Here is a 13,206-nt window from a genome sequence, read left to right as displayed (position 1 = left end):
GCAGCTTAATAATCACCAGTGTACAGTTGACGTGGGAACCCGATTCAGGGTGCGCCGGTTTTACCTCGTGACTGGTAGGTTATTTCTGCGCGAAAGACGAAACCGTTGAGACCAGAAATTACTTGCGAGAAACAGCTGCTTTTGCCGCGCGCGCCACAATAAGATTTAGTTCTTCACTTCAAGCTCCGCAGCAAACTTGAAATAGACTTCCGCAACAGGGACATGGTAATTGAGTTCAATTCTGACCACATCGTGATTGTGACTGCGGTATCATATGAATGTTTAAGATGAATGGGTAACTGGCCTAAGGCTGCGGATAGGAATTTAGGTGACGTAATTCATCCGGTCGAGTGACACTCTGCCCAGAACCAGCACTTGGAAAAAGGGACATGAGAACATGTCGAAGCTCACTGTGAGGAATTAAGCGTTCCAAAAAAATAGTTTCGAGCCGGGAGAGGGACAACGAATTAAGCGCTGCTACCGCTTGGTTCATCATTCTCTCTAAGACCGCCCCCCAATACATAAGTGAGGAGGACAAAGGTAGTACAGAATCTTGTGCGCCGACCTGCCTGCGCAGATACATATTCAAATTTATCCTGATGATGACAGGTGTCTCACAGCAGTTCGAGTCATCATCAGCAACCCTAGATGTGGCTGGGATCAGTGATAGGTGCATTTATATATGTCATAGGCAAATGCGACCGACTCATCTTCTTTTCAGACTTCGTCTAAGTATCTTTACCATGATACGATTGGCGATACAATTGGATCTAGGCGACCGGCTGTCACCCTGACAGTTGGAAAACATGACATTGTCGCTTAGACTGTCGCGAGTATCAGCGAATGTCCCAGGGCCCAGGGGACATCAAACTCAATTGGTACGCCTAAAGAGAGGTTGCATAACCTTGCGTAATGAATTCGGCTGAAGAGAATGTACTTACTATCACGCCAAAAATAAACGGTGGCAAAAACAGGTGAACCCGTTTTGTACATCACAGCTAGGTGCTGGACCGAAAGATGATACGGCAACAAGTAAAAGGCAGTTTTGTTGCATCTCGGTCTTGATCCTAGGATTCTACGAATTTCGTTTACATGTCGGAAAGAGAGAAATACACCATCCGGAATGACGCTGTCCGAATATAAAAATTATTGGCTGCCGCGGCAATATGGCGCCACAATGTTGCAAAAAATTCCCCAGTGACCCTGCAATGCATCCGAACCAATGTGATTAGTAAACAACTTTCCATTGCAATCACGCCAATGGCAAAAACATCATCGGGATTAATGATGAAAGGGTGCCGCACATTTTACCAGGCGTACCGCACCTGCCAGTCGTTCGTCGGAATTTGTAGAAATTCGCACCGAGGTGGGACCTCCACGAGTCTATGTTCTAAGACGTATGACGTAGAGTTTGAATAAAACCAGTGACCATTGGTTGTTTGACCTACAAAACTCGGTCCCGAAGCTGACACACATTGATAAGCCAATAGACTACTCGAGATTAGACTACGCTGCTGCGGTCACGGCCGGCGTACGTACCAGTATTCCATGATCATGGGGAATGTTATATAGCATGCGAGTGCCGTACAACCATTTTAGAGGTGCGAGCTAAGTGCCCTTGGTGGCGACGGAGAAACAAAGAATGCTTGTTGTCCCGGGTCGCGGGTGAGATAGAGTGTCCGTGGAGTAAGACTCGGAGGCCATGCTGACGTCGTAAGGACGACCGGTGATAGAGGAAAATACTTAAGCCTCGCCATGGGACAGACTCAGAGTTCATGAGAATGAGGGGGACGAAAGAAGCACTTAAGAATTGTGCCTGCCAGTGCGCGCGCCGGCAGTGTGCAGGGCCGCCATCAAAAAACCACACACCAGATACTCGACCCTAAGTACTTACTTTCGCTGTTCGATTTCATAGGGCCGTGCCTATAGGCTGAATCATACTAAGTAGTGATGGTGATGATGTGTAATTGCACCTGATGCAATTGCAAAAGCAAGTTTGTTAAACTTACGTAAATCATGTCCACACTCAGTTTGGTTTTGAATTAGCGACTTGCCAGTGAGCTACTCCGTCCAAGCGTCGGCGACCTTCTGTGCACTACTTTCAACTGAACGGAGACACAGCTGGTTGATATGGAACGAGGTGAGAATACTCTTAACAGATTCTTAAATTATGTTCTCACTAGCACCATGATAATTTGATAAACCATGACACGCCAGGTCATGGCGGGCTCAAAGTGACGGCGGAAATGGAGGATATCCTCAAGCAGCCAGGCTATATTAGCATTAAAATGGGTAGCGAGAAACTTAGGACTATGTTTCAGACACGTGAGTCCCTCGGATTTTGATTGACGGCTTATAGCTGTCACAGGCTCTCCAGCCCATCTGAGAACAACACTAACGCCGAACATGCAGAGTTCGGCGAACTGGATATTAATAAACTTTCACCATTCGCATTCGCATGCATGACTGGGCAAATTCAAGACGTCAAAGCTGTTCGTCTCTATCTCCATGTCGTGGCAGAAATACTGATTCCCCAGTCAAGGCAGTCAGTGGAGGCGTTGCTCCAGATATAACAGGAGCGGAAACGCCCTTCAAAATTGGGTTTCTTTCATTTACTGTTCTCGGCGCACAGCGAATCAGAGGAGCCGCTCCAAATTCTCTCAAGCATCTTGACGTTATCAAATATCTCCTCCAGTGCGGTGCACCACCGGATTCGCCGGATATATCCGGTCACACAGCCCTCCACCATGCATGTACTCCTCCGCTTGGACATCTTGAACTCGCCAGGGCACTTCTCAAAGGTGGAGCTAACCCAAATGTTCAAAACCGTTATGGTGAAGTTCCTCTCTTCTTCCCGTTCCAGGGACAAGACATACCGATCCTAGATTTATTAATGGAGCACAACGCTGATCTGGACATTAAGGACGGAAATGGTGATTCTCCCCATGCGTTATGTGTTGTATTTGGCCCCCAAGTCACGGCGGCGGTTCGCCGGTGGGAAAGGAAGCGATCAGGGGAGAAAGCACTATGGGAAGAGAAGGAATGCGAGTACTGCAAGAAAAAAGGGAAAGGCCTGAAGCAGTGTGCACGGTGTCACACAGTCCGATATTGCTCGTCTGACTGCCAGCGTAAGCTATTGCCATGTCCATGTATTTTACTGACGTGATTTATGCCAGGTATGCATTGGAAAGCCCATAAACCGTTATGCCAGCCATTCTCCACATCAACCACGGTCACGCTGAAGCCAAGCTATAGCGACTTCTCATCTACAATATCTCGTGCTGATATCACTCGCAAAGCTCTCGGCCTTTCGAGTCCCAAGTCCAAGCCGTCCAAAAACGCTCCGTTTACCCGAATGTCCTTTGATCAGAAGTCTATGATCATCAAGGTGCAAGTACCCGTAGATCCGTCATCTCCGACTGCGACATCAATGGGTTTGGGCGGCTTGCTAATATATAACAAAAAGAAAGATTTCATGTGCACTGTTCAACGAGCTGGAAACACAAACGCGTATGATGATATCGTCCGCGTGGTGAAATGCAGAGGTGTTGGAGGGGTAAAGGCTTATTTCGCTGCTGAATTGCGAACTCGTGATGAGTTGGTTGTCAAGATTTCTGAAACTTTAGCGGAGCAGCCGTTCTAGATGGCTTTCAGTATTCTCTAGTGCAATTCTCCGTTTCTTGGTGAGAATCTCCCACTTCTTGGCAAGGGGTGACTGCCGCTTACAGATCTCCTGAGCAGGAATCATTGTTCTCGTCATTGTGCCACAAATGGTCAATTCTACTTATTTCAAAAGATAATCACACTCGTCACACGGCAATATCAAAATACAATCGGGGCGAGTAGATAACACACAAAATAACTTGTACATCAACTCAAATTCTCTAATCGAATATGTCGAATTTTCCGATAGTGACAGTGTCAACGAAGGCTAAAACTGGGTGCAGCCATGTTCAGGATATATTCTCCCACTCCACAACCAGTTTTGGTTAAGGGTGCGCGAATAAGCACATGGAGGACTTCAAGTTGTGAGCTCCTAGCTTACCGAGTCTTTCTCTTTGGTGATGTCGCATACGAGGTGTTGGGTACAATCAAATGATCCGAGATTGATGGGTACACTGTCTACACGGCGGCGTCGTGCACGTGGGGAACGAGTTATTTCGCTCATTTTATTTTTACAGGCAATTTGCGATTGACAGACTGTGATAGTGAGAGAAATAAAAATGTGTTCTAATTGAGGTCGAGCGTTTTTTCCCGACGTACAGTAGCGAGCGCTGAGATTAGAATATGAACGAGGCAGCTCGAAGGCTCAGCGCTCGAAACCCAACGCCGACAGTCATGGATGATGAATTCCTGTAGACATTCCCCACCAAAAATACATACTCAGGAGTATCGAATGTGTGTGTGTTTCCATTTTTTTGCTTCGCAATTTCTGTGTATGCCATAGTCTGCTGCAAGGGCTGCGAGAGCAACGTCGACAAGTTCGTCGTCATCGTACTCTGCCGCTGTAGCCAGTTCTGCAATAGCAAGGACTTCAAGCTGCTTAACTGCAAACTGATTATGCTTTAGTACTCAGTACTCGGTGGTCGACTTTTGAGACGTCGTAAACGCGCCATGAACGAATGGATACTAGTAGAATCCCCGCGCTCGTATTATTGAACCTCCGCGACGCACTTGTGACGTCACGGTGTGACCCATCCTCTGACGCTTGAACAATATTCCTTTCGACGGTGACATGGACCAAAAAATCCTCAGGTCCGACTCAATTGTGCTCCAGCCCATGTATGCATTGACTGTTCGCTGCCATTGACACTTATCCGCACCACATATTCGCACAGTCAAATTCGTAAATGTGCTGCATCGAACTCCAGAACTCCACATACGTAAGTGCTGATTGTACACAAAGCACCTTTTTTGCCCAATTGACGTGTAAGGGTCCAGCCCTAAGTAAGCTGCATAGCGTCGAGCATCGAATTTGTGCTTGGGAGGTTATGGTATGTCCCTATGTACTAGATTACGAAGGTGTGGCGTAGCGGGTCCCTACGCAACATTCGCAGCGATTATTGAAAACGATGCACAATGCACATCGCAGTGGTAGCCATGAGTATCATCAACAAACCAAAATACTAATTTGAAACCCTGTGCGGTCCGAGGTTGTCTGTGTTTAGTATAAATGGGTTTGCTTGAAGCTTCTTCCATTGTTCGATACCCACTTGGCACTGACTCAACACTGACTTCAAGAAGCAACTTTTTCTGCTACGATGTTCATCAGCTCAGTGCCCTATACGATTCGTAAGTGCCGCAATATTGTTGTGCTGTGACATGTATGAACAAGTGTGTGGTCAACAGCACAGGACATTGTGGGCCCATACAATTATGTCCCTACAGAGTGGATCTGTGTTTCTGTGAGTCATATCATCTGGAGCTCTCACATTCCTTTCACATTTTTCCTTAGTTCGTGGTGTTGTATAGCATTTCAACTGGTATGAATTTCTACTCTTGACGGTGCATAGTCGTGCCATAGCTTGACACCTTCAGCCATCCATATGGTCCAGGCGCTCAAATATAAACTCTGGTGGATGATTCCCACAGCGACCTTTGCGGGCATCCTGGAAGTATTTGGATGGAGTGCGAGGTTATGGTCGAGCCAGAGTCCTGAGCTTTTGACGCCTTTTGAGATGCAGTGAGTCTTCATCGATAAGGGATCGCTCATATACACACTCGAATATTTTCGCTGCAGGCTCGTCGGCACGGTTCTAGCACCCACTCCACTAGTTGCAGCTAACTTTATTATCCTTGGCAAAATAATCAATCAATTTGGATCTCAGTTCAGCCGACTGACCCCAAATATGTGTTGGTGTTAATTTGATATATTGGCTATAAGTTACTGATTTGGCGCAGATACCGTGGTTTTTTGCTCATTTGTTAGTATCACATGTACAAGTGATGCCAATATTTCATATTCTCCGGTGCATATAGGATGCTATTTGCTTGATCGTACAAGCTGTCGGGGGCGCATCATCCGCACAAGCCGTTAATGAGAACAAAGACCCCACATTGGTACGTGCCACTTCTAGTACCTTGTGGCATTTGCTACATGCAAACAGGGCGGGAACATTATGTTAGGAGGGATTTCTGCTCAACTTTGTGCGTGATGCGCGGCGCTGTGACCTTTCTCTCACTGACATTCATTCCCTTCGCTCTTTAGTTGCTATATTGGTCTACATCAGTTTGGCGGCCGAGTTTTTCTTGCGTCGGATATATAATACACCCTTCCGCCACCAGACTATGAAATTCGAGAATGATCAACTCGCTATGAGTAAATATGTGCATCGCATGATTTTTGGGATGAGCTTGTGCACCATCTGCATTTTCATTCGGTCAGCGTTCTGGACATATCGTTATCAATAGTTATAATGCGCTAACTTCGTCCTTAGATCCGTGTACCGCACAGTCGAGCTCGCCGATGGGTGGTTCGGGGTAGTGATTGCGAATGAGTCCTACTTCAGTACGTCGCGGCACTATCTTCACATGTTGCCGACAGAATATTGATTGTCAACAGACTGGTTCGACGGGGGTTTCGTCGCCGTCGCTATGTATACTCTCAACATTATACACCCAGGTATATATTTGAAGTGAGATGATGCTGTTCATACTTCACTGCGAGACGAAGACGAATGTCAATTCAATCAAAATTATACATTTTGATTGTCTTTGCGACATATATCGTAGATAGTTCCACTTCAAGTTGTTGTTAGTACGTAGTAGTATAGTCACGATTTGACGTGGTGTACCATTTACTTCATGCACTGCGGCTGTATCTCTGCAATGTTGATGTTTTGATATCCTCCAGCCATTCGGAAGCAGTGTTCTTCCAGTCCGAAAATTCGCAGAAGTCAGTGAATGGTCCCCATGACTGCGGCCCGAACGATAAATGATTTTGAATTGGCCGACTACGAACATTACATAATCACATCCTAAACGCATAGTTTTTCTCATCCAAACTTTCATCCGCCCGCGGAAATTGTCATCAATACCCTTGGCATCTAAATTCAACAGCTCATATAACTCAATCCAAGCCTCGGATGCAGCCATTTGGTAGAAAGATCCCAAGCCAATTTTGAGGACGAGAGAAATCAAAGAGATCTTCCATCGGAATTCGCCAAGAATAATATTCGCTGGAAGTTGAGTAACTTGAGCTTGGATTAGCAACTGCCACCATGGCATGGGCGGCCCTAGTAAGTGAACTAGTGATGCGAAAAGGTTGTGCCGACTGGTCGGCCTTGCTGGTTGTATTCTGGTAGTAACGCCGTGTGAGGTGCCCCCTGACAGATCCTGCATGTTTTTTCCTCGTGGGGGTACATCTTTAGCCTTGCGAGTAGCATCAAACTTTGAGTAGAAAGCTGATTTTGCTATTTTGTGAGCATCTTGAGAACCAGAGCAAGCCATATAGGTGCGGATCATTGAGGATCCAACACTAGATATTGTTTCTCGACATTGGTTTAATCTCACCTCGTTAATGAAAATAAACTTATCTTTGCAGGGTAGTAAGATACAAGGATACAAGTAAGAGTAGTCAAGAGTAGTCAGATTGATGTCATGAAGATGAAGGGTGAATATAATAACAATGATGATGGCGAAGTGCGACTCGGAAGCATTCTGGAATTCTAGCCCACGGGGCTAGGTCGGCAGGCAAGGAGCATATTACAAATCATGCACAGCAAAACACAAACATATGCATCAGACTTCGCCCGAGTTGGCTATCTTCATCTCCGTCGTTAATTGATCAGATAAACCGAAGAAGCAGAGTAAAAACAGTAAAAACTCACCTCGTCGATATCTCCACCTGGAATTGATTTCACACGGGCACGAGGGGAGACAGTGCTGGTGGTCATTTTACTCTGCGTGCCTGCGCTGTCGCTTGAGGACTGTAGGCCAGTTAGGTTGATGGTGTTGACACGGAAACTAGTGTCATTGTGAGTGTGGTTGCGCCCTCGTAAGGCACTTCGGCTATTCAAGGATGCAAGAAGGGAATTGGCATATACTACAGAATAAAAGGGTGAGGACTCCACGTGTTATCACCCGATGGAGCTGCACTCACGCTTTCCGATAACGAAATCTATCGCGATGAACCACAGACTACCTGGGCTGATGGCAAACTGTGCGGCAAACAAATATTAGCTTTAGAAGTATTGGCCTAACTCGTTTGCCTGAACTTACTGCGATAACTTCGGCCACGGCCACGGCTCTAGAAGATAAGAAGCGAGGTGAATAACATCACCCATGTCTATCAGACAAGAGACATACGAAGTCAGTAGACAACGATTGATAGCGTATACCATCAATGTATTAACAAGTGCATTGGTCCTAGTGGACAATATCAATCTCAGCGATGTCAGCAATGCGGGATCGAGACCTACTCGACATAAGAACCGCGATTGCCATGGAGAAGAATGCACAGTGAAGCAGCAATGAAGACGTCGGACAAAACAGCAGTGACAGCGAAAGGGGTGGCAGCATAGAGCTGAAAACTGTCAGTAGGACACCCAGTCAAACTAGTCTTTCAGCATACAGTGATCTGCGAAAGCGCGCTGAATTCCTTCTTGATGAACCTGAGAGGATTCGTTACATTTGATACTGATTAAAGAGAGTACTCACATGAGAATGACTGTCTCTACTTTGGCTCAGCGCATCGTGTGAGTAAGATGAAAAAAGGAAGCCCACCTAATCCAAAGGCTAAGTCTCAGATCAATGAGCTGTTTAGATGAGTCATATACGGAGTCTTACCGAAGTGTGCGATAACGAACAACATCTTGAAATGACGAGACACCACCATTCAGTATCAAACCAGTATACGAACCCGAGAGCTTCAACTTCAACTTACAATAAAGGATGTCAGCCACCATCGGATATTGGAACGTGTTACTGTCCCAGAAAGATTCAAGACAAGTAAATCAACTGAAACGAAACGCTTACGGTAGGATATTCGAAGAGTAAAGTACCTGACAAAGACATTCAGGATACAAATCTACAAACTACTGATGGAACGGCCACGCACATTTGCACGAGCACAGCCATGCAAAGCTACTTCCAACGTTAGCTTGAGGAAGACTCTCAGACGGAAAAGACTTGCATTTAGAGCGAGCGATATCTTCAATTCCCATATGTCAGACGTCGAATTACACAACGCTAAGCACTCACGAAAAGGGACCTGGGGTGCACGACTCAGTACTGGTTCATTGCGGTCTTCGGAAAGTACATACCAAACTCCCGTTCCAAGGTTATTCGGGTCACCAAAACTCGTTACCTATACTGAATTAAAATCGTAAACATGATGATCCAATCGTCAATGCGCACAAGGTAGTAATACAGAGCATGACACACTTGGACGGGGAGCAATTCAGTAGATGTCAACTGAGATGCCAATCAACCACTCACTAAAGGAAACGTGTAAAGTGTCTAAGACCCTACAAAGCAATCAGGAAAGCACATGCCATCAAACGCAAAGAAGATCACCATATGAACCCAACCTATAACACTTTCGTAAAAGGTCAAAATCCAACATAAACTAGACCCGACATACCAATACTTTCACACTATTGGAGTCACTGGGATAATATACATAATACAAGTATGTCTTGCAAGGTTCGCAGATAATCAGTTAGCGTTACCACCTTCAACAGACGAAATACGACATACCTGCAGAGTTGTGATACCATACAAGCTATTATCCAGTCACATTGTCAAGTTCTGGCGGGAGGAGACGGATTATCGACGCACATGGCAGTCACCATACCTCCGATAAACCCTGCGCCTGAAAGAAGGTCAGCTGCTCCCCTAGGGACAAAGATATGAACAAGATACTCACCAAACGTATCGTGAATGTCCACCACCATAGCAAACGATCAGTATACAGAGAGATGAAGAAGAAAACGTTTTTGAAGGGGCTGTATACCACAAGGCATTTATGATATGGGGGCTGAGCGCTCAGGTCCCAACAAATCAAGTATCCACGATGGGAGAAGCTTGAGGAAAGGAGCCAAAGATATTAAATCTTTTTTGGCGCGATTTGCACGGGGGTCCAGCCGGACCCTAGGTTATTGATTATCAGCGAGTTGGCGCCCAATACCCACTTGACCCTGTCAAATTAAAAATAACATTCGCCGTTGACATTTCCTCTCATCGTCGGGAAAATCCTCACCTCATGGCCTCCGTACTAGTGTCTTTGAATCCTGAACTTGGCTGACTATGCATTTGTTGTGCGCAGTCGCCGAAAAATTAACTGTGCTTGACCAAAATCTGATGCCAAGGCTTTCATCTGTTCGGATGGCAGAGCACCTGATTCCCATGACTCTTACAATGGGCACTGCGTGTGAATAAGAAATATGCCAAAGAAAGGTGACCCCCATGAAAGCACCTTGATAAGCGTCGCAGACTCGCAGAGCCCGGACACCCTTGTCATGACCAATTTTTTTGGTGGTGTCGTTGGCTGGATATTAGCCTAAATTAGCCTGCTGCTTCAGCCTGCCGGCCATTATCTGAGTTCCAAAACATGACCGTTGCTTGGTATGATTAAATCACTGGGCGGAATGATTCGGGAAAGGGCGATGCCCGGAGAAAGCCCGACATGCTGGATTGCCACTTACGAAACACACCAAGAACATCACATGAAATCCGCTCACACTGCGGTCAGTACCTTTCGACGAAAACGCAGCTAAAGCGGAGCACCACAGCGCTGTCTTACACAACCTGCAACATGTACTCGATCATTAATATATGCGTATATCCATAGTGTGTATTCACACAAAGTTGACCAATAACTGTCCACTATGTCATCATATCCGCGCCACCGCAGAGTTTCAGCCGTGTGCACACCGCAAGGTGCAATCAGCACCGTGCTTATGTAACACCCGAATACCCAGGAGCACCTTGTGGGTCCGAGATGAAGATATTGTTTCCTTTGACGTTGATGAAGGAATACTGCGGGGCTAATTAGTTCTTATGCAGGAACGTCGAGGCGCGACAAACCTCGGCGAGATCCGTGCCCTTTCCTCGGTTGTAGTTCTGGTATACCAGGTTTATCTGAATAATACGATGTTGGATGGGATATTGGATGCGCAGATCAGTACGTACCTCGTTCATAAATGGTCTCAACCCAGCTTGCTCTAGCATCTCCCACCAAGGCAAGAAATCCTCAAATTTCTTGTCCCAGGCATGAATCTCGACTATAAGCTGTCCGAATGGTAGTGGTTCCCCAGACAAGATGTACGGCTGGATGATCTGCGAGAGTGTCTCAAACTCCCAACCTTCTATGTCGATTTTGAGTAAATCAATATGGTCATGCTCTGATTAGAACATTTTATTAGCAAGAAATAGAACGGAGATAAAAGCGCATACGAACTGTTAATCTCAAGCAGTGTCTTGAGAGTATATAGCTTAGGATTATTGTGCGGCTCATGAGAATCAAAGTTGGCAAGGCCCCATGAAAAGAAGTGTGTACGGTAGTTGGGCTTGATGTGGGATCCAAATGAGTTGGAGCGATAGTCGTATCCCCAGACTTGACAGTGCCGCGTCCGTTCAAGGAGCTCTGCCTCGAATGTCGTTTCATAGTTCATACCTACGCAGTAAATGAGTGCTAGTCCGAAATGAAATGAAATGGACAGGCACACCGAAAGTGTATATGATACAGTCGGGTTTGTGCTCCAGTCGGGATATGCCGCATGCCCACTTTCCGCCATCCCCTAGTGCACCTATGCGCTCTAGTTCGTGCGGACAGTCGAAAGACGGAGGAAAGAAGCTCCCTGAGAATGTTGGTAAATGCCTGATGGCAAACGGAAATCTTCATCGACCAAACTCACAGGCAGTGTATGCTGGCCATGGATCCTTGTCTGGCGGGAACCTGAAACGTCTTCAACCCTCCACAACAGGACTAGTGAGCTAGCAGAACGTACATGACAATATCGCGAGAGCTTGTGCCATATCTGTGTATTAGGTTCTTGCGACCAGCTATTACTTTCTGATAGACCCTTTCTGCTCGCTCAAGTCGTGCTGGAAGGGTACTGTCACGGATATAGGCAGCATACGAGTCGGTGGAAAGCGGAGATTCGTACGGACTTAGTAGGAAGAAAGTTGTTGTCAGAACCAAAGCCACGATGAGGAAATATCGAGGATGTCTCTGCCAGACTACAGGCATGACGAATGTTAACGATTAGGCGGCCGGTAATGACAGGACTGAAGGGTATGCGCTGGCGTGAATGATATGTGGGGGAATAATGATAACCAGCAAGAGTCGTGTAACCACGCGCTGGCACTAAAAGTACATGCAATGAGTCAATATGTTCTTCAAGATTGTGACTGAGACTCACGCAGGCTACAGAAACTTGTAGCTCGCTGTTGGCTTGCCGTAGGATATTTTTGAAGTTAGTACGCACAGTACATAGACCACTGTTTTCACTAGCGACGTGGCAACGAAATCTCCCAGTAACTTAGATTACGATAAAACATCTAAAATGGGTTTAGATCAGATCAGGAACAACCCTTGGCAAATTCTGCTTCAAGTTGCTCACTAATCCCACCATGTCTTCCAATAGTGATCAGGAAACTATCTACACTCATGCTACTGAAGCTCCTTTGAGGGAATCACGCCATTTGGTATGTTCATTCAGTGTGCCTATATATCCTCGTTGACATATAATATGTATGAACAGGAAAACCAGATGAATCAAGGTGATGTATCTGATAACGACAACCAAGTGCTAAAGGAGAGGCTAAAAGTAGCTGAAAAGATGTTGAGACTCAGGGAGGATCAGGTCATAGCACGAGAGGAAGGTCTGACAACGATAGAAGAAGGTCTGAGGCTGCGTAAAGAGGATTTAATGTTTCGGGAAGAGGATCTGAACATTCGAGAAGAAGAATTGAAGGTACGAGAAGATCGTTTACTCATGCGAGAGCAGGAACTTGAAGAAAGGAGTCGTAACGTATGAAAGGTTTACATTCAGTGAATTCATCCTTGGCGCAATTTCATCATATGTCCTCTGCAGCGGCGAGCACAGTTCTAGAAATACATGATGCTTCGTCGAACTCAAATGTGAGCTTCTATCCGGGCCGTCATATATCATATTTGCAATTAACCACTGCATTGTCAATGACTGTGAGCCACCTGAGGTTCACTCTGATCTTCCCATCTCGGAGAGCAAGCCGATCGAA

The 13,206-nt window shown here is 46.0% G+C and overlaps 6 protein-coding genes across 6 annotated transcripts; 3 read left to right on the top strand and 3 right to left on the bottom strand.

The window, feature by feature from the left end:
* Window positions 1-2,462: 2,462 nt before the first annotated feature.
* On the top strand, window positions 2,463-3,643 carry HD556DRAFT_1433369 (uncharacterized protein; the record flags this gene model as incomplete). Its single annotated transcript, XM_041305211.1, has 3 exons — window positions 2,463-2,492; window positions 2,543-3,128; window positions 3,177-3,643. 3 exons carry the CDS (start codon window positions 2,463-2,465, stop codon window positions 3,641-3,643), a joined length of 1,083 nt encoding a protein of 360 aa, XP_041157417.1.
* Window positions 3,644-5,071: 1,428 nt separating this feature from the next.
* Window positions 5,072-6,648, top strand: HD556DRAFT_730147 (RTA1-like protein). Its single transcript, XM_041311447.1, has 11 exons — window positions 5,072-5,292; window positions 5,350-5,405; window positions 5,456-5,483; window positions 5,539-5,683; window positions 5,741-5,853; window positions 5,902-5,924; window positions 5,980-6,060; window positions 6,108-6,147; window positions 6,209-6,380; window positions 6,438-6,508; window positions 6,563-6,648. The coding sequence occupies exons 1-11, from the start codon at window positions 5,262-5,264 to the stop codon at window positions 6,637-6,639; spliced, it is 837 nt and encodes a 278-aa protein (XP_041157416.1). The 5' UTR covers window positions 5,072-5,261; the 3' UTR covers window positions 6,640-6,648.
* HD556DRAFT_729336 (uncharacterized protein) lies at window positions 6,535-7,859 on the bottom strand. Its single transcript, XM_041311446.1, has 2 exons — window positions 7,830-7,859; window positions 6,535-7,764 (listed from the first exon to the last, which is right to left on the bottom strand). The coding sequence occupies exon 2, from the start codon at window positions 7,462-7,464 to the stop codon at window positions 6,658-6,660; it is 807 nt and encodes a 268-aa protein (XP_041157415.1). The 5' UTR covers window positions 7,465-7,764; window positions 7,830-7,859; the 3' UTR covers window positions 6,535-6,657.
* On the bottom strand, window positions 7,603-10,267 carry HD556DRAFT_729204 (uncharacterized protein). Its single transcript, XM_041311444.1, has 23 exons — window positions 10,202-10,267; window positions 9,869-10,139; window positions 9,781-9,814; window positions 9,700-9,724; window positions 9,584-9,637; window positions 9,517-9,530; window positions 9,439-9,467; window positions 9,358-9,383; window positions 9,264-9,307; window positions 9,202-9,211; window positions 9,134-9,151; window positions 9,059-9,084; window positions 8,977-9,002; window positions 8,885-8,925; window positions 8,788-8,812; window positions 8,659-8,674; window positions 8,573-8,612; window positions 8,421-8,524; window positions 8,308-8,367; window positions 8,221-8,248; window positions 8,102-8,159; window positions 7,830-8,044; window positions 7,603-7,764 (listed from the first exon to the last, which is right to left on the bottom strand). Exons 2-23 carry the CDS (start codon window positions 9,894-9,896, stop codon window positions 7,741-7,743), a joined length of 945 nt encoding a protein of 314 aa, XP_041157414.1. The 5' UTR covers window positions 9,897-10,139; window positions 10,202-10,267; the 3' UTR covers window positions 7,603-7,740.
* Window positions 10,268-10,454: 187 nt separating this feature from the next.
* HD556DRAFT_729262 (methyltransferase domain-containing protein) lies at window positions 10,455-12,551 on the bottom strand. Its single transcript, XM_041311445.1, has 8 exons — window positions 12,366-12,551; window positions 11,952-12,310; window positions 11,859-11,899; window positions 11,670-11,801; window positions 11,402-11,617; window positions 11,134-11,345; window positions 11,029-11,082; window positions 10,455-10,980 (listed from the first exon to the last, which is right to left on the bottom strand). Exons 2-8 carry the CDS (start codon window positions 12,191-12,193, stop codon window positions 10,900-10,902), a joined length of 978 nt encoding a protein of 325 aa, XP_041157413.1. The 5' UTR covers window positions 12,194-12,310; window positions 12,366-12,551; the 3' UTR covers window positions 10,455-10,899.
* On the top strand, window positions 12,532-12,986 carry HD556DRAFT_1391981 (uncharacterized protein; the record flags this gene model as incomplete). The annotated part of the gene is made up of 1 exon (XM_041303572.1): window positions 12,532-12,986. Exon 1 carries the CDS (start codon window positions 12,654-12,656, stop codon window positions 12,981-12,983), a length of 330 nt encoding a protein of 109 aa, XP_041157412.1. The 5' UTR covers window positions 12,532-12,653.
* Between the last annotated feature and the right edge of the window lie 220 nt (window positions 12,987-13,206).

Source organism: Suillus plorans (genome assembly GCF_016647745.1).
Source record: "Suillus plorans strain S12 chromosome Unknown HD556scaffold_50, whole genome shotgun sequence".
In the NCBI taxonomy this organism is placed as follows: domain Eukaryota; kingdom Fungi; phylum Basidiomycota; class Agaricomycetes; order Boletales; family Suillaceae; genus Suillus; species Suillus plorans.
Note: the sequence above shows the minus strand (reverse complement) of the source record. Positions and strands in the feature narration are given on the sequence as shown.

Excerpts from the sequence above, each read along its gene's own strand:
- HD556DRAFT_730147 (XM_041311447.1), top strand. The coding sequence starts at position 5,262 with ATGTTCATCAGCTCAGTGCCCTATACGATTC. Across the intron at positions 5,293-5,349 it reads CTCAGTGCCCTATACGATTC|CACAGGACATTGTGGGCCCA; the intron begins GTAAGTGCCGCA and ends TGTGGTCAACAG. Across the intron at positions 5,854-5,901 it reads CCGACTGACCCCAAATATGT|ATACCGTGGTTTTTTGCTCA; the intron begins GTTGGTGTTAAT and ends GATTTGGCGCAG.
- HD556DRAFT_729336 (XM_041311446.1), bottom strand. The coding sequence starts at position 7,464 with ATGATCCGCACCTATATGGCTTGCTCTGGTTCTCAAGATGCTCACAAA.
- HD556DRAFT_729204 (XM_041311444.1), bottom strand. The coding sequence starts at position 9,896 with ATGGTGGTGGACATTCACGATACGTTTG. Across the intron at positions 9,003-9,058 it reads ATGGCTGTGCTCGTGCAAAT|GTACTTTACTCTTCGAATAT; the intron begins GTGCGTGGCCGT and ends TGTCTTTGTCAG. Across the intron at positions 7,765-7,829 it reads CAGGTGGAGATATCGACGAG|ATAGCCAACTCGGGCGAAGT; the intron begins GTGAGTTTTTAC and ends ACGGAGATGAAG.
- HD556DRAFT_729262 (XM_041311445.1), bottom strand. The coding sequence starts at position 12,193 with ATGCCTGTAGTCTGGCAGAGACATCCTCGATATTTCCTCATCGTGGCT. Across the intron at positions 11,346-11,401 it reads GACACTGCTTGAGATTAACA|AGCATGACCATATTGATTTA; the intron begins GTTCGTATGCGC and ends TGTTCTAATCAG. Across the intron at positions 10,981-11,028 it reads AGGGCACGGATCTCGCCGAG|TATTCCTTCATCAACGTCAA; the intron begins GTTTGTCGCGCC and ends TTAGCCCCGCAG.